We start from the raw sequence: 27,664 nt of genomic DNA on the forward strand, positions 1-27,664 counted from the left end.
AGCAGGAAGAGCACACGAAAAGCGTTGGGTCCGAAGCAGCTTGTGCAAAGGGCCTGGGGTCAGGGTGAGAGGAGGCACAGGCCTTCAGACACGGGGGACCGGGGCAGGCCCAATCCAGGCCTCTGCGTGTGGATGCTCCCACACCTGCCCCGGCTGAGCACTGAGCGCTGTTCGGGACCGGCCTCCAGTCCCGCCTCTCCTCTTCCCACTGGGGACCTGGAGTCACTTCACCCGGGGCCTCACTCCCTCGGCCTCCCATACCGGCTTGTTGGTAACAGCGTCCTGAGGACAAGGAGGCAGCTCACAGGGACTCCCCATGGGCACTTGGCCTAGTGCTGGGTCCCAGGGTCTCTGGGGGTGAAGGGCACCCTGCTTAGCCCAGATCCCAGCAGCACGGTGAGGTGACAGGGAACATAGCTGAGGTTGGGTGCGGGGGGAGGAGAGGAGGCAGCCAGAGCGATCCAGCACCACTGCGCCTCGCTGGAGCTCAGGGTGGAGGCCAAGGTCAGCCACGCCACTCACTGCGTGGACACCTGCTGTCCGCGGTGCCAGTCCAGGGCATCCCAGGGCAGACCGGCTGGGTCACCGGCCTTGACCCCTGTGGCTGCCAGTGGCCTCGGCTGCCCCGCCATCTGCTCCATTACTCATCGCTCTCGTCCCCTTCATGCCTTGGTGGCCTCCCTCAAACCACAGGGGCCTCCCTCAGCCCATACAGCTCGGGGCACTTTATCCCCCGGGCCAGGGCTCCTGGTCAGGACAGGGCACCAGGGCCAGTGTGGTGAGGTCTGGCCAGCCTGGCTCCTCCTGCTGGCGGTCTGACCCCCGGGACCAGGCCCCCTGTCTGGGCAGAGGTTTGGTGATGCCCGCTCTGCCCCGGGCTGGAACGGTCAGGGTCAGGCTGGGTCGGCTACACACAGCGTCACCTCCTTCTCCCACTGACTTCAGCCTTTTAGGATTCAGTCTTTCTTCAGTTTTAACCTACTTTCCCCCTTTTATCACTAATGTGAATTTTTAAGCTGTTTTCAAACGTTTTTTTCCTTTGACGCTGTTGGTCGATGCTCACCCTCTGAGCGTTTATTGGAGGCCCTGTCATTTGCTTTGGGCTTGGCCTTAGGTGGTCACACTGAGGGGCCGGGCCTTGTCCTCTCACCGGCTACCTCCTGCACCACCCCAGGCCCGGAGAGCAGCTCCCGGTGCCAGGCTGGGTCTGGGGGAGCAGCCACTCAGGCATGGGTCTCCGGGGTCTCCGTCTCACAGCGGCAAGGGACAGAGACAGGCCGAGAGGGAGGGAGCTGAGAGGGGACCCAGGAAGAGGCAGAGAGGGGCCGAAGAGGGAAGGAGGAGCCAGCGGAGCCAGCATGAAGCTGGGGAACTGAGAACAGCGTGCTCCGCCCCGGCCTGGGAGCCCTGGGCTTGGGGCTGCACAGGATGACTCATGGCCACTGGCTCCTGTGCGCCCCCCTGTGCGGACCCCGCTGTGCGGGCCCCCCTGTGAGGACCCCCCTGTGTGGACCCCCCTGTGAGGACCCCCCTGTGAGGGCCCCCCTGTGAGGACCCCCCTGTGAGGACCCCCTTGTGCACGTCCCCCATGTGCGCACCCCCCCTGTGCATGCCCTGTGGGCCTGGCTGACCCACAGTCCCAGGCCCTCACACTGCCCCATTGTTCGCAGGCCCTGTGAGGAGAAGGGTTGGCCCCGGGCCCGGGTTGGTAGGAAGAGGCCCAGCCCCCAGCCGCCCTGCCCCTCCCCGGGCATCTGTGCCCAGCACTTGACAGGCGGGAGAGGGGGTTTCCATCTGCCCTGCACACTGTCCCCTTCCAAGGCCAGGGGTCCGGGGATCCTGCACCCCACACCCCCACCCCCCCTCCTCGCTCGGAGCCGCCGGCTCAGCCGCAGCCCAGGCCCCTCCTGGCAGGCGCCCTTCCCTGACCTCACCCTGTCCCACCTGACAACCTCCTGCCTGTCTTCGGCCCAGCTCAGGTCACCCCAAGCTCAGGTCACCCCAACACCCGCTGGTGCCCTAGTGAGCCTGTGAGGGTCCTCGTGGCCCTCAGGGTCCCAGGAGGTTTGGGGGGTTGCAGAGCCCAGTCCGGGCTGGAGGGGAGGGCCTCGGGCAGAGCGCATCCCACCGCCCCCAGGACTCAGCTGGGCCTTCCTCAAAGGGTGGCCGGCTCCAGCCAGAGCCCTGGCCTCCACAGCCAGGCCCGTGTGAGCCCCAGGCCCGTGTGAGCCCCAGGCCCGTGTGAGCACCAGGCCCGTGTGAGCCCCAGGCCCGTGTGAGCCCCAGGCCCGTGTGAGCCCAGGCCCGTGTGAGCCCCAGGCCCGTGTGAGCCCCCAGGCCCGTGTGAGCCCGCCCCCCCCCGTGTGAGCCCCCAGGCCCGTGTGAGCCCCCGGGCCCGTGTGAGCCCCAGGCCCGTGTGAGCCCCAGGCCCGTGTGAGCCCCCAGGCCCGTGTGAGCCCCCGGGCCCGTGTGAGCCCCAGGCCCGTGTGAGCCCGCCCCCCCCCCGTGTGAGCCCCAGGCCCGTGTGAGCCCCCAGGCCCGTGTGAGCCCCCAGGCCCGTGTGAGCCCCCAGGCCCGTGTGAGCCCCCGGGCCCGTGTGAGCCCCAGGCCCGTGTGAGCCCCAGGCCCGTGTGAGCCCCAGGCCCGTGTGAGCCCCAGGCCCGGGCTCTCCCGTGCGCCCATCTACCCTACTCCCCACCCTGGCACAGTGGCCTTGGGTCACTGGATCCCAGGCAAGGCGCCCGCCTGGCACTGCCCTCAGCCGGGGGGGGCCGGGGGGGCGCCATCACGGGGCCACGTGGACGGGCAGGCGCTCTCCTCCAGCGGGTGCCTCGCAGGCTCCCAGGGGCAAGGTGGCTGCTGTGGCCGGCAGAGCCTCCCGGGGCCAGGGACCTGCCACGGGTCGGGCAGCCTGCACTGTGGGGGGAGGCGCGGCTCAGCGGGTGCTGCAGGAACACCCCCTCCCAGGAAGAACCCGTGGGTCACAGCTCTGCCGGCCAGAGAAGCCAGCAAAGAGGCCTGGTGGTGGGTGGGGTGGGAGCAGGGTGGGCATTGCCAGGCGCGTTCCCGTCTCACCAGCTCTCACCCTGGGCCCAGGGGCCCCTCAGTGGGGGTCACTGACTGCCCCGGCCGGCTGGACCCCCCCCCCCAGCCCTCTTGCAGGCCCTGCCCAAGCCTCCTCGGCCACCGCGGCAGGGGGTGGGGGTCTCCAGACCCAGACGGAGCGGAGCACACACCCAGCCGCTGTGCTGGGCCCCGCCAGCCTGGCTGGCTTCTCCTGGCCCTTCAGAGCTCCGGCCGGGGCACCGGCCTGCCTGCTCCCCCGCCCCCCACAGAAGGCCCTCCTGGGTCCCACACGGCACCTCCTGCGCCAGCCTGGGGTGCTGCCCACTGGGAGGGGTGCCCGTCTATGAGGGGGGGTGCATCTACATGGAGGCCCGGAGGGGGGCCCCCAGCCCCGGCCCAGCTGCCCTCAGTGCCCGGCTGGCGGGAACCCTGGCTGGGCAGGCCCTCCCAGATCCTCCCCAGAGGTCGGGGTCCTCTTTCTCAATCCTCTTCCTTCCCCAGCGACTTCCTGCCCCAGAAAAGGCGCAGAGCCACCAACCACAGCACCTCACCCTCCCGGCTACACTCTCCAGAAAATGGGGAGCCCCGTTTCCGGGAGCCCCTGCCCCAGGGCCCCGGACTCCAGGATGGGCTGGGGACTCCGAGGCAGAGGAGCAGGGCCTCGCCGGTTGGTTACCCAGAGGCTCCGGCTCTTGCCGCCCCCCGGCCCCTGCCCTGTGTGACATGGACCGGCACTGGGTCCCAGGCGGCAAAGTGCTGGGTGAGGTCCCAGAGCAGCCTCTGCCTCCCCGGGATGGGGTGGAGAGAAGACAGGAGGTGGAGAGGAGGAGGACCGTGGGGGTTCACACAGACCGGTCCTGAGACAGGGTGGTGCACGGGGTGGCGGAGGCTCGGTCCACGCCCCAGCACCACGGGCTGTGACCGGAGCGGCAGGCCAGCAGGGAGGCCTGGTGCTGTCGCTCCCGTGCAGCCCCCCAGCGCGGGCAGCGCCACGCATTCGCAGAGCTTCTGGCCAGATGGTGCCCGCACCTCCATGCTGAGGCGGGAGGCGGCCCGTCCATCCTCTGCCCACCGCGGTAAACCCGCCACCCGGGCCTCCTGCCCCGCCAGGCCCAGCACGGTCTGCCGGCCGTGAGGGGCAGTCCCGGCCCTTCTGGCCTCAAATAGGAGGAGAGGCAGCAGCGGAGGTTGGGACCCTCAGGGTCCCAGGCGGTTTGGGGGATCGCAGAGGGACCCTCAGAGGCCCGGTGAGCACTGGTGTCCTGCGTGGCTCCCGGCCGCCCCACAGGCCACGCTCCTGCACCGGCCTAGGGCTCCCAGGCCTGCTTTTCTGGATCCTTCCCCACCGCCCTCCTAAGGGGTGCAGATCTGACCTGGCCACCCCACCTGAGGGCCTGGCTCCCTGGGACCCCAATCCCAGATCCACGCTGTGGCTTGGGGGTGCACGGGCTGACCTCACCCTCAGCTCCAGCCCGTCTCCAGAAAGGACCAGAGAAAGGACCGGCCTCCATTTAGGACGGGGCCTTGAGGACGCCTGCAGGGCCTCAGTCCCCATCTGTGCAGCTTCGGGGTCCACCGAGGCCGGCAGCAGTGGCGGCAGCGGGAGCCCGGGGCGGGGGGGGGGGTGCGGAGAGGGGGGCGAGGGGGCCTGTGATGGAACCTGGACAGTTTCCAGAGAGGCTACGGCACAACGACCTGTTATTATCTGACCGAAGCCCTGTCCCGCTAACCCTGCCCCCCAACCCTAACCCTAACCCCGCAGGCCTTCCAGGGCGAAGAGTGCGCTTGTCTCGAAGCTAAAGCGAGTTAGACACAGGCGGGGCCTACTGCAAAGGGCACCCTGCCAGCCCGGCCCTGCCCCAGCCTGCAGAGCCCGCCGCCCTGTGCGCGTGCCCGGTGTGCGTGCCTGCCGGTGCTTCGCGTCTGCAGAAGCTTCTGGGTGCTCCAGTAAGATTTCCCTGGGAGAGCCCCACCCGCCTCCCCTGGCGCAGGCCACATGGGCACGCAGAGCACGCAGCTGTGACCCTGTCCTTCATGAGCTCCCGGTCGGGCAGCGGAGCCAGACAGGTAAACACAGCGGCCAGGAAAGGCTCTGAGACCCGCCCGGGGCCAGGGAGGGTGCCCTGAGCAGATACTTACGCCTTTTAGTAAAGTGCTTCCGAGGGAGACGTGGCAGGGCGGCCAGACAGGCTGAGCCGCTCCCTGTGGGCACCGCCAGCAGGCCTTGCCCTCTGCCCCGTGGGCCTGTCCACTCCGGGGTCCGTGCCTGGCCTGGGTCCTGGCACGCAGGGCGCCCGGCTCTATGCGAGGAGCAGGCACTGGCCTCAGCGTCCCCCCGCAGCTCCAAGGACAGCAGCCAGGAGCCGGGTGGCTCCCCAATCTGCTGCTCCTGCTGGACTCAGGCCTCTGCCCAGAGACTCGTGGGTGGGGACCTGGGAGCCTGCCCTTTGCCCAGGCTTCTCCAGTCCGGCCCCACCCCCACCCCACCCCCAAGCAGAGGTGGCCCTGCCGTCCCAGCTGTTCACCCCGGGGCTGGGGCACTGACCGGCCACCCAGCCCCTTGGAACCCACTACCACCTGAGGAGAAGGGCGCTCACTGCCCAGTGCTCAGAGGAGGAAGGCAAGTCGCGGCTGGTGAATGGTGGCGGGCGGACTCAAACCCAGGGCCTCTGTGGCTTCCCATCTGCGGGCTTGCGCGCGGGCGTGCGCAGGCGCGTGCACAGGCGGGGAGGGATGGCGGCTGACTCAGCACCCACTTTCCTCCGTTCCTATGAACAGGAAGGGCCGTCCACACTCCTCTCCCCCAGACCAGCCTCCGGGGCTCCGCCCTGACTCCTAGGCCTGAGGGGCTCTCCCAAAAGGCGGGCCCTCGGGCAGCACCCCTTTTTCCGATGGCTGGCGGGATTGGCCTACCCCTCTGCCCAGGGTGTGCCCCAACACAGGGCACAGAGAAAAGCAATGGGGGAGGGGATTTGACCGAGTCCTCACTCCTCCGAGGACCCCCTGGTGCCCTGGCCCCCCTGGAGCGAAGCCTTGGCTCCCAGCGGGCTCCTCAGGGATGTCCTGGTGATGGGCACGGCGGGCGAGAAACAGGACGGGGAGCCCAGCCCCCTCCTCTGGTCCAGAGAAAGCAGGGCCGGCCAGGGGCAGGGGCAGCGCCAGGCTGGACTTGAACCTGGAACCCTGCTCCCACTGCGGGGCTTGCCACCCCTCGGCCCTGGGAACATCCTCTCCCACAGGCAGGTGACCTTCCCGGAGCCCCTCGCGCTGGGCCAGGTCACACACCTCATCAGCAAGGTCACAGGGCAGCCCGCGCCCCGCACCCAGCGGTCAGGGCCACTCAGCACGGCCAGCCCTCGGGCGGCACAGACGTGGCCACGCTCAGGCGAGGACAGGCCCCCGGGCACGCAGCGCAGCGCCCAGAGGGAGCCAGCGGCCAGCACCCCTCCTCCAGGGGAAGGAAGCCAAGGCCCAGAGCAGCAGGAAAGAGTGGGGTTGCGGGGAGGAGCCGAACCCACATGTGCGACGCTGTCCCCAACCCCCAACTCTCCCATCACTCTGCCGCCCTCCGACACGCACTGCTCCCGAACGGGAGGGCGGGCTCCCAGCCGCGGGCACTTCAGTGAGAACCAGCTCCGCAGGTGGCTCTTCTCCCCTTCGCGGAGCGGCCAGGGCAGGACCGTCCGGGCGACCGGGAGGAGGTGGGAACGCGTTCCCGGCCCCAGTCGGGAGGCCGCGACGGGCGGGCCGTGTAATGGGCCTGCGGAGGCGGAGTCCGGACGACAGGGACGCGGGACCGACGCGACACCGCCGCCCCCCACGCCTAGGTCTCCGGGCCGCTCCCGGCGCAACCCCGAACGCGCGCGCTTCCCGAGACGAGGCAGGTGCCCCGGGGCCCGCGCTCCCGCCCCGCCCCCCGCGGGCCCCCGGCGCCCTACGGCCAGGACTGCAGCCCTGACGCCCTGGCGAGCCCGCCCATCCGCATCCCGCCGCACCTTACCGCCGAGGTTCTGCCCCAGGCCCGCGGGCTCTGCTTCCCGGCGCGGGTCCCGGCTCAGCCTCCAGGGGCGCGGGCCGCCCCGCCTGCCTCCGGGAGCTCCATCCCACGCCCCGCCCGCCCCGCCCCCGACAGGCCCCGCCCCTCCTGCAAGGCCCCGCCCCACCTTCAAAGCCCCGCCCCGCCGGTCTCCGGGAGCTCCATCCCACGCCCCGCCCGCCCCGCCCCACGCCAGGCCCCGCCCCTCCTGCCTCCGGGAGCTCCATCCCACGCCCACGCCCGCCCCGCCCCACGCCAGGCCCCGCCCCTCCTTCAAGGCCCCGCCCCGCCCTCCCTGGCGCCCCGGTCCCGCCCGGCTCCAGGCTCCTCAAGGACTCCTCACCCGCGCATTGGTCCCCCTGGCGCAGCTAGCGGTCGTGGAGGTCCCAGGTTGGGTGCCGGGACCTCAGGGTGCAGGGACCCCCCCTTTCCCCACCCCCGCTCCCAGGGACAAGGCGGGTGTTGGCTGCAGGCGTGGACACGCTGGCCAAGCACAGCACACAGCAGATGCTCAGTAAATGCAGAGGAGAGGACAAACACGAAACTTGTCTGTCCCTTGGGCGTGTCCTGCCGGTGTCACCGGGGGCCTCCTGGGTGGCCTCAGCAGGCTGGGGGTGGGCAGGAGCCCGCTAACAGCCATGTGCAGAGGGGGCATCGCCTGCTGCTGGCTGGCTCCCCACCGCCCCGTAGCCTTGGGCTTTATGTGGCACCGGTGTGAGCCCTGGCCATGCCCAGAGCCACATCATCAGCACCAGCCTCTGTGCTGCCCCGGTCCACGGCCCACGTCCACCAGGCCCACGGCCCACCAGGCCCACGGCCCACGGTCCACCAGGCCCACGGCCCACGGTCCACCAGGTCCACGGCCTACGGCCCACCAGGCCCACGGCCCACGGCCCACGGTCCACCAGGCCCACGGCCCACGGCCCGCTCGCCTCTCTCCCTGGGAGTCTACACGTCGCAGGTTTACGAGCCTGAAAGCCAGCACCTCATTTCCCAGCCTTCTCCGCGGGCTGCGACCTCGGAGCCTCCTGGAGGCCCGCCCCTCTGACCTGAAGTCCTGTCTGTCTGGGAGACCCAGTGGGTGCTCTCTGCAAAGCAGCCCCGGAATCCTGCCCCTTCTCGGCCCGCCACACCCCTCTCATCTGCTCTCCAGCTCCTGCCCTGGCCGGTCACTGTCCAGTGAGACGACGTCACCTCTCCACACTGGACCCTCCCCACGTGAACGACCGAGTCCTCGGCACACACCGCAGGACCCGCCGTCCCCCCGGAGCTCCTCCCCCGGCCCTGCTGGGCGCTCAGCACTGGCCTCCCTGCTGCTCCTCCAGCCTCCCAGGCACGTCCCACCCCAGGGCCTTTGCACATGCTGTTCCCCCTGACCACGCCTCCCCCAGATTTCTGGGTGGCTCGCCTCCCCACGTCCCTCGGGCTCTGCTTCATGGTCACTTTGTCACACGACCTGTGTTCTCCCTCCCTGTCCCCCTCGGAACCCCTACACACGTTTTGTTACACTCAGGCCCCCCTGGGGCACCCCCACAGGCCCGGCCATGCTCGCCTGAGTCGCCGCTGCTGCCCCAGGGCTCGGCCTGCCTGACCCAGCCTAGATGCTCAGAACATGGCTGAGTGAGCAGACGAGGCCTCAGGGCAGCACAAGGACAGGCGGGTGCAGGCAGAGCTGCCCAGCTCAGTGCCTGTGTCCAGCGGACCCTGGAAGCATCAACCTTCTCACCCCCCCCCAGGAGTGGCCGCAGGGTCACACTGAGAGCTCCTCCCCAGGCAGGCCTGGGGGACAGGGATGGGGGACAGGGAAGGGGGACAGGGGAAGGGGCAGGCCTGGGGGACAGGGGCAGGGGGACAGGGGAAGGGGGACAGGCCCGGGGGACAGGGGAAGGGGGGCAGGGGAAGGGGGACAGGGGAAGGGGGACAGGGGAAGGGGGACAGGTGGGGGGGACAGGGGCAGGGGGGCAGGGGAAGGGGGACAGGCCGGGGGGACAGGGGCAGGGGCAGGCCTTCCCTGGGCAGGGCCAAGGCTGTGGCTACACCCTGACCCGCTGGCAGCCTGCTCAGTCGGGGGCTTTGGGGAACAAATGCCCACCCATCCCCCAGCCCTAGTCCAGGGGAGGCCATTGGACCACACAGCCCACAGGGGGGAGGGGCAGGCTGGGGATGGGGGCTGGCTGCTGGCCTCCAGCACTCTCTCCCACTGCCGTGCCCACCCCCCCCCCCCCCTTCTTCTGTTGCTGGAACCAAGGGGCCAGCACTGGGGTGGGGCCCAGGGTGGGCCCTGAGGGTGGCTCAGGACATGGAGATGGGAGGTCTGTTGGACTTGGAACCAGAGCCCGGCAGCTGCCCAACCCCCCCCCCCCCCCCCCCCCAGCCCCTGGCTTTGCTGCTGGGAGCCAGCTCAGTGTGGCTGCCCCAGGCCCCGCCTCCACCCAGCCCCACCCCCCACCGCGGGACTGGCTGGGCTGCCTGGACCCATTCCCTGGGCTGGGCTCGGTCCGCTGCCCACTGTGAGCACCGGAGGGCAGGCCTGCCCCGCTGCCCGTCATGGCCGGAGTAGGGGGACCCGTGGGTGGGCATCGGCTCCCTTCTCAGCCACCTGAGAGGGTGCGGGGCGACAGTCAGAGGGGGCTCCTGGGGACCGAGGGGCCAAGACCTGCAGACTTGGAAGGGCCCTGGAGCGTGAGGGAGTCCTGGGCTGGGAGGCCAACTCCAGGGCCAGCTGCCCCCCTCCCCCTCCAGCTGCCCCCTCCCCGGCGGCTGCCCCCTGACTGCCGGCCCCGGGCCCTCAGCACCCCAGCCTGGCCAGCTGCGCCTCGCCTGAGAGGTTGTTTGGGTGGAACTTGTACCCGGACGCACAGGCAGGCAGCCCACCAGGAAGATCTATCTCCACACTCCCCGTGGGTGGAGGGCCCGGCCCACGCAGCTCCGGCTCTATTTTTATACCGACACCCTGCCCTCGGCCCGGCCCAATCTGGGCCCTGAAGGGCCCCTTCTATTCTGGGGCTTCCGGCGCGCGGCGTGGAGGGTGGGTGGCTCACGGCGCCTTCGCCTTCCTCCTTCCAGACTCGGGGTTCCAGTGGCCCCTGTCCCCCACTCCCCAGCCCACGTGACCTCAGGGAAGGTGCTGGGGCCTGGAAGGGGAAGCTGTGGCCGGCAAGGCTGGGGCTCACTCACCCGGGTCCCACCACCAGCTTCGGGTCGGGGCAGCCGTCCCCCGCGGGCCTGGGCCCTGGGACCAGGATCATGAGACAGGGTGTGAGGTGGCCGGTGTGACTGACCGGGGGGCCCCTGGGCCAGAGGCGGGGTGCGGGACCAGAAGGCACTGGGCCCTCCCAGGCTGCTCTCCAGGCCCCGCTAGGCACCCGGGCCTCTGCCCTGTGGGTGCTGGTGGGTCTCCCCAACCTTCAGCACCTGCCCTGCCCAGGGGACCCTCCCTGCCCTTTCCACCATCCATCCTCCCCTTTCCACCATCCATCCTCCCCTTTCCGCCATCCATCCTCCCCTTTCCGCCATCCATCCTCCCCTTTCCGCCATCCATACTCCCCTTTCCTCCATCCATCCTCCCCTTTCCACCATCCATCCTCCCCTTTCCACCATCCATCCTCCCCTTTCCATCATCCATCCTCCCCTTTCCATCATCCATCCTCCCCTTTCCTCCATCCATACTCCCCTTTCCTCCATCCATCCTCCCCTTTCCACCATCCATCCTCCATCCATCCTCCATCCATCCTCCCCTTTCCACCATCCATCCTCCCCTTTCCATCATCCATCCTCCCCTTTCCTCCATCCATACTCCCCTTTCCTCCATCCATCCTCCCCTTTCCACCATCCATCCTCCATCCATCCTCCATCCATCCTCCCCTTTCCACCATCCATCCTCCCCTTTCCACCATCCATCCTCCCCTTTCCACCATCCATCCTCCCCTTTCCGCCATCCATCCTCCCCTTTCCGCCATCCATCCTCCCCTTTCCGCCATCCATCCTCCCCTTTCCGCCATCCATCCTCCCCTTTCCACCATCCATCCTCCCCTTTCCGCCATCCATCCACCATCCATCCTCCCCTTTCCTCCATCCATCCTCCCCTTTCCATCATCCATCCTCCCCTTTCCATCATCCATCCTCCCCTTTCCATCATCCATCCTCCCCTTTCCGCCATCCATCCTCCCCTTTCCATCATCCATCCTCCCCTTTCCGTCATCCATCCTCCCCTTTCCATCATCCATCCTCCCCTTTCCGCCATCCATCCTCCCCCCGCCATCCATCCTCCCCTTTCCGCCATCCATCCTCCCCTTTCCGCCATCCATCCTCCCCTTTCCATCATCCATCCTCCCCTTTCCATCATCCATCCTCCCCTTTCCATCATCCATCCTCCCCTTTCCGCCATCCATCCTCCCCTTTCCATCATCCATCCTCCCCTTTCCATCATCCATCCTCCCCTTTCCGCCATCCATCCTCCCCTTTACGCCATCCATCCTCCCCTTTCCATCATCCATCCTCCCTTTTCCGCCATCCATCCTCCCCTTTCCATCATCCATCCTCCCCTTTCCGCCATCCATCCTCCATCCATCCTCCCCTTTCCGCCATCCATCCTCCCCTTTCCGCCATCCATCCTCCCCTTTCCGCCATCCATCCTCCCCTTTCCATCATCCATCCTCCCTTTTCCGCCATCCATCCTCCCCTTTCCACCATCCATCCTCCATCCATCCTCCATCCATCCTCCCCTTTCCACCATCCATCCTCCCCTTTCCGCCATCCATCCTCCCCTTTCCGCCATCCATCCTCCCCTTTCCGCCATCCATCCTCCCCTTTCCGCCATCCATCCTCCCCTTTCCACCATCCATCCTCCCCTTTCCGCCATCCATCCACCATCCATCCTCCCCTTTCCTCCATCCATCCTCCCCTTTCCATCATCCATCCTCCCCTTTCCATCATCCATCCTCCCCTTTCCATCATCCATCCTCCCCTTTCCGCCATCCATCCTCCCCTTTCCATCATCCATCCTCCCCTTTCCGTCATCCATCCTCCCCTTTCCATCATCCATCCTCCCCTTTCCGCCATCCATCCTCCCCCCGCCATCCATCCTCCCCTTTCCGCCATCCATCCTCCCCTTTCCGCCATCCATCCTCCCCTTTCCGCCATCCATCCTCCCCTTTCCATCATCCATCCTCCCCTTTCCATCATCCATCCTCCCCTTTCCATCATCCATCCTCCCCTTTCCGCCATCCATCCTCCCCTTTCCATCATCCATCCTCCCCTTTCCATCATCCATCCTCCCCTTTCCGCCATCCATCCTCCCCTTTACGCCATCCATCCTCCCCTTTCCATCATCCATCCTCCCTTTTCCGCCATCCATCCTCCCCTTTCCATCATCCATCCTCCCCTTTCCGCCATCCATCCTCCATCCATCCTCCCCTTTCCGCCATCCATCCTCCCCTTTCCGCCATCCATCCTCCCCTTTCCGCCATCCATCCTCCCCTTTCCATCATCCATCCTCCCTTTTCCGCCATCCATCCTCCCCTTTCCATCATCCATCCTCCCCTTTCCGCCATCCATCCTCCATCCATCCTCTCCTTTCCGCCATCCATCCTCCCCTTTCCGCCATCCATCCTCCCCTTTCCGCCATCCATCCTCCCCTTTCCATCATCCATCCTCCCCTTTCCATCATCCATCCTCCCCTTTCCATCATCCATCCTCCCCTTTCCGCCATCCATCCTCCCCTTTCCATCATCCATCCTCCCCTTTCCATCATCCATCCTCCCCTTTCCGCCATCCATCCTCCCCTTTCCATCATCCATCCTCCCTTTTCCGCCATCCATCCTCCCCTTTCCATCATCCATCCTCCCCTTTCCGCCATCCATCCTCCCCTTTCCATCATCCATCCTCCCCTTTCCATCATCCATCCTCCCCTTTCCGCCATCCATCCTCCCCTTTCCATCATCCATCCTCCCCTTTCCATCATCCATCCTCCCCTTTCCATCATCCATCCTCCCCTTTCCGCCATCCATCCTCCCCTTTACGCCATCCATCCTCCCCTTTCCATCATCCATCCTCCCTTTTCCGCCATCCATCCTCCCCTTTCCATCATCCATCCTCCCCTTTCCGCCATCCATCCTCCCCTTTCCATCATCCATCCTCCCCTTTCCATCATCCATCCTCCCCTTTCCGCCATCCATCCTCCCCTTTCCATCATCCATCCTCCCTTTTCCGCCATCCATCCTCCCCTTTCCATCATCCATCCTCTCCTTTCCGCCATCCATCCTCCCCTTTCCGCCATCCATCCTCCCCTTTCCGCCATCCATCCTCCCCTTTCCGCCATCCATCCTCCCCTTTCCATCATCCATCCTCCCTTTTCCGCCATCCATCCTCCCCTTTCCATCATCCATCCTCCCCTTTCCATCATCCATCCTCCCCTTTCCGCCATCCATCCTCCCCTTTCCGCCATCCATCCTCCCCTTTCCATCATCCATCCTCCCTTTTCCGCCATCCATCCTCCCCTTTCCATCATCCATCCTCCCCTTTCCGCCATCCATCCTCCATCCATCCTCCCCTTTCCGCCATCCATCCTCCCCTTTCCGCCATCCATCCTCCCCTTTCCACCATCCATCCTCCCCTTTCCGCCATCCATCCTCCCCTTTCCGCCATCCATCCTCCCCTTTCCATCATCCATCCTCCCTTTTCCGCCATCCATCCTCCCCTTTCCATCATCCATCCTCCCCTTTCCGCCATCCATCCTCCATCCATCCTCTCCTTTCCGCCATCCATCCTCCCCTTTCCGCCATCCATCCTCCCCTTTCCGCCATCCATCCTCCCCTTTCCACCATCCATCCTCCCCTTTCCATCATCCATCCTCCCCTTTCCGCCATCCATCCTCCATCCATCCTCTCCTTTCCGCCATCCATCCTCCCCTTTCCGCCATCCATCCTCCATCCATCCTCTCCTTTCCGCCATCCATCCTCCCCTTTCCATCATCCATCCTCCCTTTTCCGCCATCCATCCTCCCCTTTCCATCATCCATCCTCCCCTTTCCGCCATCCATCCTCCATCCATCCTCTCCTTTCCGCCATCCATCCTCCCCTTTCCGCCATCCATCCTCCATCCATCCTCTCCTTTCCGCCATCCATCCTCCCCTTTCCATCATCCATCCTCCCTTTTCCGCCATCCATCCTCCCCTTTCCATCATCCATCCTCCCCTTTCCGCCATCCATCCTCCATCCATCCTCTCCTTTCCGCCATCCATCCTCCCCTTTCCATCATCCATCCTCCCTTTTCCGCCATCCATCCTCCCCTTTCCATCATCCATCCTCCCCTTTCCGCCATCCATCCTCCATCCATCCTCTCCTTTCCGCCATCCATCCTCCCCTTTCCGCCATCCATCCTCCATCCATCCTCTCCTTTCCATCATCCATCCTCCCCTTTCCGCCATCCATCCTCCCCTTTCCGCCATCCATCCTCCCCTTTCCATCATCCATCCTCCCCTTTCCATCATCCATCCTCCCCTTTCCGCCATCCATCCTCCATCCATCCTCTCCTTTCCGCCATCCATCCTCCCCTTTCCGCCATCCATCCTCCCCTTTCCGCCATCCATCCTCCCCTTTCCATCATCCATCCTCCATCCATCCTCCCCTTTCCGCCATCCATCCTCCGGGTGGTGCGCTTTGGCTGGATTCCCATTCCCCATGGTCCCCAAACCATGACGGGCGGCTCTGGGTACCACCCCCTTCTCAGGGGCCACTCTATCCATCAGCCCAACTCCTGACACCCCTCCCCTCTGCCCTGGCTCAGTCCCAGATCCCCCCAGATCCCCTCCCCCCCCCAAGCCCCCACCCCCCACCCCCGCCCGCCACTCGCTCAGGATGCAGGCTGCTTCTAGGCCAGTGATGGCGAACCTATGACACGCGTGTCAGTAGCCATTTCTGATGACACGCGGCCGCATGCCGACGATGAAACATTTGCTGCTCCTGAGGAGGAAACATTTGCGACTAGAGTCTTGGAGTTAGTTTTTTCCTCAGAGTGACACACTACCCGGGTTATGCTCAGATTTTTGGCGAAGTTTGACACACCAAGCTCAGAAGGTTGCCCATCTAGGCTCTGCCCCTCCCCTCCCCCGCGCACCCCCCCTCCACCCCCTTCCCCCCTGACAGGGGGCGCGGCGGGAGCAGGTGAACCGGCCTGTCCACGGCGACCTTCTGAGCGGAGCCGGGCCCAGCGCTGCCCCGAGGCAGGAGAGCGCAGCCCGCGGCCTGACCGACCGGACTCCAAGGGCTGGGCGCTGGGTCCGCGGGCGGGAGGCCAGCAGGTGGGAAGGGGCGCACAGGGGGCTGAGCCTGCCTGGTGGGGGGCACCCCCTGGCTCTCCTCGCAGCCACAGGGGCGGGCGGCGCCTCCGTTTCCACGAGAAAACCGGACTCGGAGGGGCGCCCGCTGGACGCGGCTCGGCCTGGGAGGTGGGGCTGCGCCTCACTTTCTCGGCGGCTGCGGTCGGGGTGCGGCTCCCCGGGCGGCACAGCTCGGCGGGCCGGGCCTTCCCCTGGAGAGAAGGGCACGGCAGGGCTCAGGAGGCAGCGGTGGGTGTCTCCCTCTCCCTCTCCCTTCCTCTCTCTAAAAGCAACAAAAAACATACATTATTTTTTTTAAGAAAGGGCTCCAAGCACGCGCCGAGGGAGCGTGGCCGCTGAGACCCTAAACCGTGCATGTCAGCGACAAGGCCGCCCGGTGGCTCGGGTCCGGGTCGGGCCTCACCACGGTGTCTGGGCGGATCCCGGCCAAGGGCGCGCCTGGTGGCGGGAGGCAAACCATCCACGTGTCCCTCTCACATCGAGGCGTCCCTCCCCCCCCTCCGCTCTCTGAAGTCAGTCCGGGGGGACACCCTCGGGTGAGGACCAGCAACACAACACAGGACCACCCGCTCCCACAGAGGGAGCCGCGCCTCTCCCTTCCCTGCCACGGGCGCGGGAACACGGCGGCCCCACTCGTGACCGAGCCTCGCGCCGCGCAGAGGCCGCCTCCGCCCCCGCCGTCGGAGCTCCAGGCCCAGCGCCGCCGCGCGGTGGGCACCGGCCGCTCCCGCTCGCCGTCGGGCGGACCCTCGGAGGCGCAGGGTCCCGCCTCCGCAGCGGCCCGCCCCACCTTCCGCCCGTCCTTCCGGTTCCACCCTCCTCTCCCCGGACGCCCCGCCGAGCCCGCCCGCCTCGGGCCGCGGTTCCTCCGGGAGGGACGCCCCCTGCGCGGCGCTTCTGAGCGTCCGGCTCTGCGCTCACCCGCGTCCCTCGGCTCCCCGGGCTCGGCCCCCGGGTCCGCCGCCTCCACTCGCCACATCCTCCCGGGGCCCTCCCACTGCGCCCCGCGCCCTACATCCCTCAGCGCCTCTTCCCTGGGCCCTCAGGGCGCGCAGCCTCACAGCCCCGGGCAGGGCGCAGGGCGGGCAGGGGGCGCAGGGGGCGCAGGGGGCGCAGGGCGCAGGCTGGCGGCTGACTGGGGCCTTATCTTCTGAAAACATCTGTCCTCGCTGTCACTTTTTAATTTGTCATTGATTTGAGAGAGAGATTTACTAGTATTTATGCATTTATTGGTTGCTTCTTTTTCTTCAAGTTTATTTTTGTTTTGTTTTGCTTTTCAAAAAATATATTTTTATTGATTTCAGAGAGGACGGGAGAGGGAGAGAGAGAAACATCAGTGATGAGAGAGAACCATGGATCGGCTGCCTCCTGCACACCCCACTCTGGGGATCCAGCCCGCCACTCGCCAATGCCCTTGATGGAGAATCGAACTGTGACCCCCTGGTTCATGGGTCGATGCTCAACCACTGAGCCACACCGGCCAGGTCATTGGTTGCTTCTTGTAAGTGGCCTGACCACGGATCGAACCCGCAACCTTAGCACATCAGGAGAATGCCCCAACGAACTGAGCTACCCACCCAACCAGGGTCTTTTAAACATTTTTACAGGAGTTTGTTTGAGCCAAACTGGTGACACGTGTGGGGAGCAAGATCTCAAGCTCCCGGGGAAGTGTGGCTGAGTGCAAATCCCAGCTGGGAAAGTGCGCTGCCGAAGCTGAGGAGCGTCGCCGGCTTTGGGGGGTCTGCAGCCAGGGCCCCCTGTGTGTCCTCTTGTTCCTCCCTGAGGCTGGGGGCTCGCCTTGCCGGGGTCCTGAAATCCCTCCGGCACCTGGCGGCCGCTGCTCAAGCCGAGAGGACGTGGCCCCGGGTCCAGACTAATCAGGTTTCCGGGAGAAATGCCCTCGAGGGCCAGCCTGGAGGGGCGGGTGAGGCCGGCTTCCGCCCTGAGGGTGGGTGGGTGGGGCCAGGCTGGGGGCTCAGCTCTGAGCTGCACTGGGCTCTCGGTTGTGTATGTTTGTTGTTGGTAACCCTCACCCGGGGTCATTTTCCCACTGATTTTAGAGAGTGGAAGGGAGGGAAAGACAGAGACAGGGATCTGAGAGAAACACATCGATTGGTTGCCTCCTGCACGCCCCGGACCAGGGCCCAGGCTGGGGAGGAGCCGGCAACCGAAGTATGTGCCCTTGACTGGAATCGAACCCAGGACCCTTTGTTCCACAGGCCGACGCTCTACCCACTGAGCCAAACCGGCTAGGGCTGGACTCTTGTTTTCATCATGGACCCTCTGCCTCCATGCTGATGTCCCAACAACAACAATACACAACCGAGAGCCCAGTGCAGGTCAGAGCTGAGCCCCCAGCCTGGCCCCACCCACCCTCCCTCAAGGCAGAAGCCGGCCTCACCCGCCCCTCGAGGCTGGCGTGGAGGGCATTTCTCCCGGAGATCAAGGAAGACAAAGATCACTATTTTCCAACCTGCTTCTTCTAGTTCAGGGTCACAAGCGGCCAGTCCTCCCGACAGCTCAGGGCGCAAGGCTCCCGGGCCCCCACCCAGACAGGACGCCCTTCCACAGCAGGGGCACCCACACCCACGCCCACACTCACCCCGACTGGGACAATACGGGCATGCCATTCACCTCACAATGTAATCTGCGCACTTTGTTGAGATGTGGGAAGAAACACACACACACACACACACACACACACACACACACACACACGGATCACAGGTAAATTCCAGAAAGTGGTCCCAGCTGGGAAACGACTTTTTTCTCGTCAACGTTATAATTAAGGAGGAGGTTATTGGAGGACCAGCTGTACATTTTAAAAAAATTGATTTCAGAGAGGAAGGGAGAGAGACAGACAGAAACATCCATGATGAGAGAGAATCGTGGATCAGCTGCCTCCTGTACGCCCCCCACTGGGGATCCAGCCCGCCACCCCGGCCTGTGCCCCGCCCGGGAATGGAACCGTGACCGCCTGGTTCACAGGGCGGCGCTCAGCCCCGGAGCCGGCCGGCGGGGCCAGCGGTGCGTCCTCACCTACCTGGGGGCCTAGAATGGAGGAGCCGCAGGTGGAGTCTCAGGGACAATTCTTCCATCATTGGTGCTGGGTGGGAGCGCCCCCTGGTGGCCGCCGCCTCCGTGTTGGCGAGGTTTCCTTACTGATCTCCACGGTGACCTGCCCCAGGTTACAGTCAAGTGCGAGGCACGGAGAGCCGCTCTCAGAGCTCTTCTTTCTCCGCACCGCCTGCGCCCAGGAGGTGGGTGCCCTGCATGAGGACGGGCCATGCTCTCCCCACCGCGCCCCTGCCAGGGGGAGGGCACAGGCGCAGGCCTTTCCTCCCAGAGGCTCAGCCCAGCTCGGCTAGGAAGAGGCAAAGGGGTAAAAGCGGGTGCAGCTCACGGGCCGGACGAGGGCACCCGCACAGGCAGCGGCCGGCAGCGGTTCTGCCGGAGGAAACCTTGGAAAGACCGCACGTGAGCTTGGGCATCATCGTGGGCAAAACTCAGACCCTGAAGAAGAAACCAGGCCTGGCGCTGCGGAGACGCCCCGGGAGCGGGGCTGGGGGGCTGGGGAAAGGAGAGGGGTGCTGGGAAGCGAGCGTGCGGAGGCCGGCTCCCTGCGGACTTCCGCTCCAGGAGTAAGACGTGTCCCTGGAGAGGGGCGTGAGGGGTGGTAGGCACCTCGCCAGGCTCAGCTCTGGGGACGTCTCTGTCCCTGTTGCTCCAGGAGCCGACCGGCGTGCAGCTGGGGGATGTGGGTCCCACACTTGGGGTCGTTTCTGATCCCCCCTTTCCCTCCCGTAGTACCTACATCAGAGCCCGCTCAGCCCCTGCCCACGTCCGGGCCCGATTCTCCGAAGACTCCCCCGATGCGGGGGGATGGGGCCGCAGGGATAAGCCCGCACCGCGTGTGTGGACAGCCACAGGCGGGGACCGGATGGGGACCGCCTGGCTCAGGGCGGTGGGCGGGCCCTGGGGCCCCGGGGGCGGGCCCTGGCGCTAGGAAGTGGGCGTGGCCGACACTCGGCGGTGGGCGGGGTCGGGAACGGGCGGGCCCTGGGTCCCCGGGGGCGGGCCCTGGCGCTAGGAAGTGGGCGTGACCGACCCTCGGCGGTGGGCGGGGTCTGGAATGGGCGGGTCCAGGGTCTCCGGGGGCGGGTCCAAGCACTAGGAAGTGGGCGTGGCCGACACTCGGCGGGGGCGGGACTCGCAGACTAAAGTTCCGGGAGGTGGGCGTCCTGCCCGGCCCGGCGCGGAAGTGGCCCGAAGCCGTGCGCCTCCCGGTCCGGGCCCGCAGACATGTCGTCGGGGGACGCGGGGCCCGGCGGGCGGGAGGGGGCCCCGCGCGCGGCCGCCGCTCTCTGCGGCCTGTACCACGAGGCGGGGCAGCAGCTGAGGCGCCTGCAGGAGCAGCTGGCCGCCCGGGACGCCCTCATCGAGCGCCTCCGCGCCCGCCTGGCCGCGCTGGAGGGCGACGCGGCGCCGTCGCTCGTGGACGCGCTGCTGGAGCAGGTGGCGCGCTTCCGGGAGCAGCTGCGGCAGCGGGAGGGCGGCGCCGGCGCCGTGGAGGCCGCGCTGCGCCAGGTGCGCCCGCAGGCCGGGCGGGCGCGGGTCCGGGGGTGCGTGGTGGGCGCGGGGCCCGCCTGGGCAGAGGGGTGTCTGCGGCCCGCGGTGGAGTCACTCGGGAAGGTCGGCAGGCGGGCAGCTCCTGGACTCGGTGCTGCCTCCCCGTCGTCCGTCTCCGGGCAAACTCAGCGCCCCTGGCTGGACCCTCCCCTCTCATCACCTCCGGCTGCCGCCCTGCCATCTGTGCCGAGTCTGATTCGTTTGGTTGGTCCCTTGTTTTGTTCTTTACACCCACAGACAGAGGAGATTGTCTCTTCCCGGCTGACGGGCACTGCCAACGCAGACAGGGCCCGGCCGTGTGGCTCAGGGGTTGAGCTGGGGTCAGGGCACATGCCCCGTTGCTGCTGGATCCCCCATGTGGGGCCTGCAGGGGGAGCAGACCAGTGATTCTCTCTGATCATTGATGTCTCTCTCCTCCCTCTCCCTTCCTCTCTGAAAGCAATAGAAAAGTACTTTTTAAAATGCAGAAAGGATCAAGAAAGGCTGGTTTCTGTCTTTATGAAGCTCATATCCTCCTTGAGTAAGTAGACATTGTAGAAACAATCTACTGCCTGTCGAAAATATTACATAGGTGTGTAGCAGCGGAGTGTGTGGGAAGAACACGGGAGGTGGTTGCAGGTTAGATGGGGCACGTTGCGGCGGCCTTTGCTGCCGTGTAAAGTTGGTGAGTGCACGCTGTTTCACACGAGGCTAGGGAATGCAGAGACCATCAAGATCCACTTCCTGCCCTTCAAATTGCAGGCCATACGTGCACATAAGTGCTCACTCCTGGAAGCAGGTTGTGAAAGGGATGGAGGAAGGTGCAGTGGGGAAGTACTGGATGTAGGATAAGTATGGAACTAGGCCAACGTAAGTTTCCAACCCAGGACTCTGGTTCTATAGTGTAAGCTGCTTTTTTCCTTTAGACATAATTGATACATTAATTTCAGGTATACAACATGATTTGATATTTGTATATATTGTGAGATGTTCACACTAAATCTAGTTCATTCATTGACCAATTTTTTTAAAAAAATATATTTTTATTGATTTCAGAGAGGAAGGGAGAGGGAGAGATAGAAACATCAATGATGAGAGAGAATCATTGATCAGCTGCCTCCCGCACACCCTCCATTGGGCATTGAGCCCGCAACCCAGGCATGTGCCCTTGACCGGAATCAAACCCGGGACCCTTCAGTGCGCAGGTCAACGCTCTATCAACTAAGTAAGCCAAACCAGCTAGGGCTCACTGACCAATTTTCATGTTTAACCATCCTTGCATTCTAGGAAAAGAACCCCACCTAGTCATGGTGTGTAAGCCTTTTAATGTGTTGCTGAGTTTGGTTTGCTAGTATTTTGGTGAGAATTTTTTGCTCAGCGTTCCTAAGGGGCATTGGGCTGTAGGTTTGTGAGTGTCTTTGTCTTGCTTTGGTATCAGGGTAATACTGGCATCATAAATATAGGAAGTATTCCCTCCTCTCCCGTTTTTTGGGAAAACTTGAGAATTGGTATTAATTCTTAAATGTTTGGTAGAACTCACCTGTGAAGCTATCAGTTCCAGGTCTTTTTTAATTAAAAACTTATTCATTGGTTTTAGAGAAACATTGAGTTTGTTGTTCCACTTATGCATTTACTGGTTGCTTCTCATATGGGCCCTGACAAGGGATGGAACCACAACCTTGGCATATTGGGACGGCACTCTAACCCACTGAGCTGCCCAGCCAGGGCCTTCACTGACATTTGAAAGCTGATTTATTTATTTATTTATATTTTATTGATTTTTTACAGAGAGGAAGGGAGAGGGATAGAGAGTTAGAAACATCGATGAGAGAGAAACATCGATCAGCTGCCTCCCGCACACCCCCTACTGGGGATGTGCCCGCAACCAAGGTACATGCCCTTGACCGGAATCGAACCTGGGACCCTTCAGTCCGCAGGCCGACGCTCTATCCACTAAGCCAAACCGGCCTCGGCTGAAAGCTGATTTTTAAGACAAAAATATAAGGCTGGCAAGCCCTTCAGAGTCAACCAAACTCACCCTACAGATGGCCGTGTGCCGGCAGTTTTGTGTGTGTTGTGAAGAGGTTGAGGACAGAGCCCAGGTCCTGGTCTCTGTATCGCCCAGTCGTAACCAGACAGCGCCAGGCCTGGGGCATGCAGACAGAGTGCCCCTGGGAAGCTCTGTGAACTGCCCCACCCCCCACGCCCACCCCTGGCCCAGGGATGTGCTGCTCATTGTTTGCAGAGAGGTTTGTTCCATCTGACCAGCGAGGAAGGATGCTTAGAAAGCAGGTCTTGCCTGGGTCCTCCAGCCCCCGGGAGGATGTGAGGGAGCTGCAGCGGACGGAGGCGGGGAGGCTGGGCGGCCGGTACCGCTGCCTCCTTACCTGGTCACCCCAGCAGCTGCCCTAACGCCATGGGCCCCCGCGTGCCCGTCTGTAGAGGGGAGACGTAGGCGCTGCCTCTCGGGGTGTGTGGAGATGGTGTGGTTGGCGGGATGAGGACTGAGCGCGCCGTGGCTGCTCGCGCTGTGGCACGGTAGGGACTTAGGAGTTTGTCACATCTGTGGTGCCGCGGGAGACTGGCCTTCTGTCACATGTTGTATGGCCTGTGTAATGACAGTGTTTTATGTACAAGCATGCACCGGCACGGACTAAACCAGTGTCAGACGGGGACAGGACGAGGCCGATGCGGTCACGCTGCTGGAGCGGCAGCTTCTGCTCGGAGTAACGGACATTAGTGAACGGAGCGCAGGGGCCGAGCTCTCCGCGGGCACTGCGGAGCCAGGGGGGGGTGGTGCTGAACCCCAATCCTAAAGCCGCCGCGGCCGTGCGGCTCATGGGCACCTACCCGGGTGTTGGCACGAGGACAGGAGGCAGCATGTCAGCCGAGGTGGGGGCTGTGAGCCGGAACCCCGAGTTCAAAAGAACGAGCGGGTGGAGGAAGGCTGCTGCCCAGAGGGAAGGGAGGCGAGGGAGTCGCTGCGGTCCCGTGTGGGTAAAAGCACGTGCTCCAGGTGCTCATGAATGTTCTGGAAAGAGAAGTGCCCAGAAGACTGGGTGCGGCTGGGTGGGGGGCGGGCTGGTGGGGATCGGGAAGGTAAGTTTCCAGTTTACGTCCCTCGGGGTGTCTGACGTTTTTGTAAAGGAGAAGGTTCTAGGTTCCTGGTGTGCGGTACGCAGCAGGCACGCCCCTCCCTCCTGACTTCACCTTCTGGGCTCCTGGGGGGGGGGGTGGGGGGGGTTCTTTGAGAACGGAAAGCCCCGCTGAGGCCGAGCGGAAAGCACGTGGCAGTGCGAAGGGCTTTTTAGACACGAAGCCTTTCCCGTGCCCGAGTGCGCTTCCCACAGCGGAGACGTCCTCTCCCAGCGTCCAGGTGGGCGGGGGCTCCCTGGGGCTCCCTGGGGCTGGGGGGGGGGGGTCCTTCCTGGCCTCCCGCCTCGGGGGGCAGTGCCAGCCTGTGTCTGTCTGGAAGGCGCCACTCCCGCCTCTGCCTCCGCCTTCACGTGGCCTGTGTCCCAGCCGCCCTCTTCTCGCAGGGACACTGGTCGTCTGATGAGGGTCCCGCTCGTCCAGCATGACTTCCCCTCACGGTCTCTCCTGCCGCGGTCCCATTTCTAAGCCAGGCCACATGCCCAGTGCGGGGCTGGGCCGCGGGGCCACTCGCCCTGTAAAGCCCGCGCCGGACTTGCTGGCGGTTTCCCTGGCACGTGGGCCGTGGGTGTGGCAGCTGACTCCGCGTGCCCGTTGCCTAGTGACGGCGGCAGGCGGCTGCTTCTGCTGCGCGACACGCGTCTTGGACGTACCTCTCCGGAAGTGACTGCTTCTCCCTCTCCCGTCAGGAAATCGAGAGGCTGTCGGAGCAGCTGGCAGCGAAGGAGAAGGAGACGCAGCGGCTGGTGAGCCGGCCGGGGCCGGGGCGCGAGGAGGAGGAGGAGGAGCTGGCCCTGCTGCGGCGGCGGGTGGCGGAGGAGGAGCGGGCGCGGGCCACCACGGACACCCTGTGCCGCTCCCTGGCCGACGAGACCCGCCAGCTGCGGAGGACGCTGGCCGCCACGGCCCACATGTGCCAGCACCTGGCCCGCTGTCTGGAGGCACGGCAGGGCGCCCCGGGGGAGCAGAGGCCTGAGGTAGGCGCGGCGGGGGCGCGGCTTGGCGTGGCGAGGCGAGGGCAGGCCGGGACCTGCCCGCAGACCCCGCCGCCTCCAGTCACCGAGGCAGAGCCCGCCCTCAGGGCTTCCTTCTAAAAACGATGGGACAAAAGATAAATAAGAAGGAAAAAATAAAAGAAAAACAATTAAAAAAGAGAAGAAAATCAAATCAAATAAACAATGGGACACGCAGGAGGGCGCCCTCTGGGCCCGGGCCGGGGCTGCGTGGGCGTGGGGCAGGGCCGGGCAGGGCCCCGCAGCCACAGGCAGCATCACTTCCCAGCCCCGGGCTCGGCTGAGTCATGGGGCTTCCCCAGCGCGGGGTGAGGCCAGCACTTCCTGGGGTTCACGGGGAATTCTCCAGAACTTGTCAGCAGGGCCCGCGCTGTGCTGTGCTGGCCCAGGCAGGCTCTCGAGGAGCCGGGGGACCCTCCCTGAGAGTCTTCAGCTAGGTCTGCCCTGTGAGGGCTGCTCTGGGAAGTGGCTCTGGGTGCGACACCCCTGATTCTGCGTGAAATTGACCCTGAGTGTCTGGAGACCATGGGGTCGAGGGCTTGGAAGGGGTGAGCCCGGGCCACGGCCAGGCCTGTCCTGCAGCTCCGTGGCCCCTGCCGGAGTGTGCTCGGTGGACAGTGGGCTCAGCCTCCTGCCCTGCTGACGGGTGATGGTGGGAGGTGGCGTGTGGCCTGGCCCCAGAGCGGGGTGGGCCTGGGTCTGGCTCCTTCCCCTCTGCTGCACGTGACTGCACGTCTGGTGACGAGTCCGCTCCGTGTTCCTGTGCAGCCGGAACAGGCAGGCAGGGACGCCTCTGTCCAGGCTGCTGTGCAGAAGCTCCAGGAGGAAAACCGGCTGCTGAAGCAGAAGCTGACTCACGTGAGTGCCGGGTGCGTTCGGGGAGCTCCGGGGAGCCGCAGGCCCTGCCCTCGGGCCACTCTGGCTGACAGCCTTTTCCCCTAAAAGGACGAGCAGAACTCTTCCTGTGGTTCCCACGCCCAGTTCCCGTGTCCATAGCGGGGGCCCGAGTCACTGTCCCGACGGCCCCCGAGGCAGGAAACGTGCACTTGTGTTAAGGCGCTGCTTGTGCAGAGCGAGGAGAGGCCCCTCCGTTGACAGGGACGCCTCCCTCGGCTCCTCCCCGCCCTGCCAGCCGCTCACTGCGCCCGCCCGCAGGTGGAAGACCTCAATGCCAAGTGGCAGCGCTACGATGCCAGCAGGGATGAGTATGTGCGGGAGCTGCGGGCCCAGCTGCGGGGGCTGCAGGCTCCCCAGCCCGAGGCGGAGCTGATGAGGAAGGAGATCGCCAGGCTCAACAGGCAGCTGGAGGAGAGAATCCGCGAGTGTGCAGGGGCCGCGAGGGAGCTGGCGGCGGCGCGGGAGCGGGCGCAGATGCTGGAGCAGCAGGTAGGACGGGGCCGGACAGGCGAGGCCGCCCGGTGCCGCTGGTGAGGGCTGAGGGCCTGCTCTCCTCAGGTCCTCGCCTACAAGGACGACTTCACGTCGGAGCGGGCGGACCGGGAGCGGGCGCAGAGCAGGATCCAGGAGCTGGAGGACGCGGTGGCGGCCCTGCAGCGCCCGGCGCGCAGACAGGTGGGTGTGGGGCCGGCCTGTGAGCGCTCAGGCTTCTCTCCTTCCCACAAGCCCTCTGTCTGCTCAGACCCATTTCCCGCCCGGGCAGAGCCGCCCCGGCACCTGGCACGGGCGCGGTGGTGTAGACAGCCTCCGTGGTCCTGTGTGTGGAGGAGGCTGGCGTGGGGCGTGACAGCAGGGGGCCGTCCCCAGGCCGTCTGCTCCGGTGCTCGCTGCCATGCACCCGGGAGCACGCCCGTATCCAGGAAGGAGACCTGTGGCCCCAGGTGCCCCTTGGCCTCTGCTCTTCCTCCTGCCACCTCTCTGTTCTCTTTGGGCTCTGGGCCAAGTAGGAAGCAGGGTGAGGGGTGCACGCCCCCCTCGAGGATGGGTGAACCGAGACGGGCGTGGTGGCCTCCGCACAGCCATGTACATCCTCTGCCTTTTCTCCAGGACCCCCAAGAGCCAGGCTCCTGCCGGATCCACACGGGGAGCAAAGCACCCAAGCACGCAGAGACCGAGGCTTTGGAGTTTGTGGTGCCTGGTGGCCAGAGGCCTGTGTCTGCAGCCCAGGGCCTGGCCCCTGCTGCGGGCGGGTGCCCCGGAGCTGCCCGGAGGGGCCAGGGCGACCTGCAGTGCCCACACTGCCTGCAGAGCTTCAGCGACGAGCAGGGCGAGGAGCTCTTCAGACACGTGGCCGAGTGCTGCCTGTGAGCCCGGCGGGGCCAGGCGGTGCGCTCGGCCCCGACAGCGGGACCCCGAGGTCCGGGCGGAGGGTGCTCTGGCCTTCACCTTGGTCCCCCTCGGGCTTGGAACAGAGGCTGGACTTTGGGTCCCCAAGCTGTCAGGCCGGGGCCGGAGCAGGAGCTCACAGGCCAAGGTGATGGCCCTGCCCCCGCCTGCACCTGGGACGCTGCATCTCGCGGGAATAGGTGGCTGCCCGAGGGAACCACCGTTGGATGCCCAGGGTGGAAGGGCACCCCAGGTTTTAGAGCGGAGCACTGCGGCTGTGTGCCCATCGTGGGCCCATCGTGGGCCTCGGCAGAACCGCGGAGCACACTGCATTGCTTAGTGGCTGTCACACGACCAGAGGTTAGAGCCGTCTGCATTGCAGCCACTTATTTTTTAATAAACGCATTTGCTGCAGTGGCTGCTGAGGCTGCAGGGCGGGCCTGGGCGAGGGGCCCAGCAGCACGTCAGTGGGGCAGGAGCCGGACCGGCAGACGAAGGCGCTCCTGCCTGCCGCCTCCCGCTGAGGCGGGCTGCTCGCTGGGAGCGGCTGGGACAGCGGACGTCAGCCCGGGCTTCTGTCCGGCCGGGCCCGGTGCCGGAGCCCCGCAGCCCTCTTCTCCCGGGGTCGCTCCGGCCGTTCCTCCTCAGAGGCCCCGCGCGCTCGCCTGTGGGTCTGTCCAGGTGCTTCTCGTTTCTTTACACGCTGCACTTGCATCTTTTTGTCTTCCACTCCGGCCTCCGCCTCCTGCTCTGGCCGTTTCCCCGCACACACACAACTTGACTGCACAACGCAGGCGAGCAGGCCCGAGGGTTCGCTGCAGGCCCGGTCTCCTGAGCGCTGTGTGCAGCGCCTCCTGTCCGGAACGCTGCCCCAATTCCAGCCCCCTCGGCCTCCCCAGAGGCCAATCTCTGCTGCTTCCACGGGCGGCCGCGCTGGGCTGTGTACTTCCTCCCTCGGTGCTGGGCCTGGAGCGGCTCCCTGTGGAGCCTCCAAAGACCCCAAACAGCCAGAGAACTCCTGAGAAACAGCCAAGTGGGCGGGCCATGGTCTGATACCAAATGGACTGCAAGGCTGCGGCCACCAAAGCAGATCAGCACCAGCACCAACATGCGGGCCAGTGGGACGGCCGCTAGGTAAACCCCCGCTCAGGGCGGTTACTCTGACAG

The 27,664-nt window shown here is 65.4% G+C and overlaps 2 protein-coding genes across 6 annotated transcripts in view; one reads left to right on the forward strand and one right to left on the reverse strand.

Annotated features, from left to right (window-relative positions):
• The window catches only part of SH3BP2 (SH3 domain binding protein 2), a 49,951-nt gene extending 31,321 nt beyond the window's left edge, over nucleotides 1–18,630 (reverse strand). The window contains exon 1 of one of the 3 annotated variants that reach the window (XM_079767730.1): nucleotides 18,484–18,630. The gene's annotated coding sequence lies outside the window, so the exon portion shown is untranslated. Of the gene's footprint in view, nucleotides 1–7,061; nucleotides 7,168–18,483 lie in introns of those variants that run through there. The other 2 variants (XM_079767728.1, XM_079767729.1) reach the window with 2 other exon arrangements.
• A 69-nt stretch (nucleotides 18,631–18,699) lies between these two features.
• Nucleotides 18,700–26,486, forward strand: TNIP2 (TNFAIP3 interacting protein 2). Of its 3 annotated transcripts, none has more exons than XM_079767786.1 (6): nucleotides 18,700–18,917; nucleotides 23,891–24,178; nucleotides 24,983–25,072; nucleotides 25,370–25,600; nucleotides 25,670–25,786; nucleotides 26,219–26,486. In XM_079767786.1, exons 1-6 carry the CDS (start codon nucleotides 18,714–18,716, stop codon nucleotides 26,477–26,479), a joined length of 1,191 nt encoding a protein of 396 aa, XP_079623912.1. In that variant the 5' UTR covers nucleotides 18,700–18,713; the 3' UTR covers nucleotides 26,480–26,486. The 3 variants fall into 3 exon arrangements, with proteins under 3 accessions (XP_079623912.1, XP_079623910.1, XP_079623911.1); XM_079767784.1 differs by lacking the exon at nucleotides 18,700–18,917 and adding an exon at nucleotides 19,687–20,027; XM_079767785.1 differs by lacking the exon at nucleotides 18,700–18,917 and adding an exon at nucleotides 19,687–19,955.
• The last annotated feature ends 1,178 nt before the right edge of the window (nucleotides 26,487–27,664 follow it).

This window comes from Cnephaeus nilssonii (assembly GCF_951640355.1).
Source record: "Cnephaeus nilssonii genome assembly, chromosome: 1".
Lineage (NCBI taxonomy): Eukaryota > Metazoa > Chordata > Mammalia > Chiroptera > Vespertilionidae > Cnephaeus > Cnephaeus nilssonii.

What these genes read in the sequence shown, in the direction of transcription:
- TNIP2 (XM_079767784.1), top strand. Translation starts at nt 19,743, where the DNA reads ATGTCGTCGGGGGACGCGGGGCCCGGCGGGCGGGAGGGGGCCCCGCGC. An exon ending in CGGGGGAGCAGAGGCCTGAG is followed by an intron (nt 24,179 to 24,982) that starts GTAGGCGCGGCG and finishes GTTCCTGTGCAG; the next exon opens with CCGGAACAGGCAGGCAGGGA. An exon ending in AGCGCCCGGCGCGCAGACAG is followed by an intron (nt 25,787 to 26,218) that starts GTGGGTGTGGGG and finishes CCTTTTCTCCAG; the next exon opens with GACCCCCAAGAGCCAGGCTC.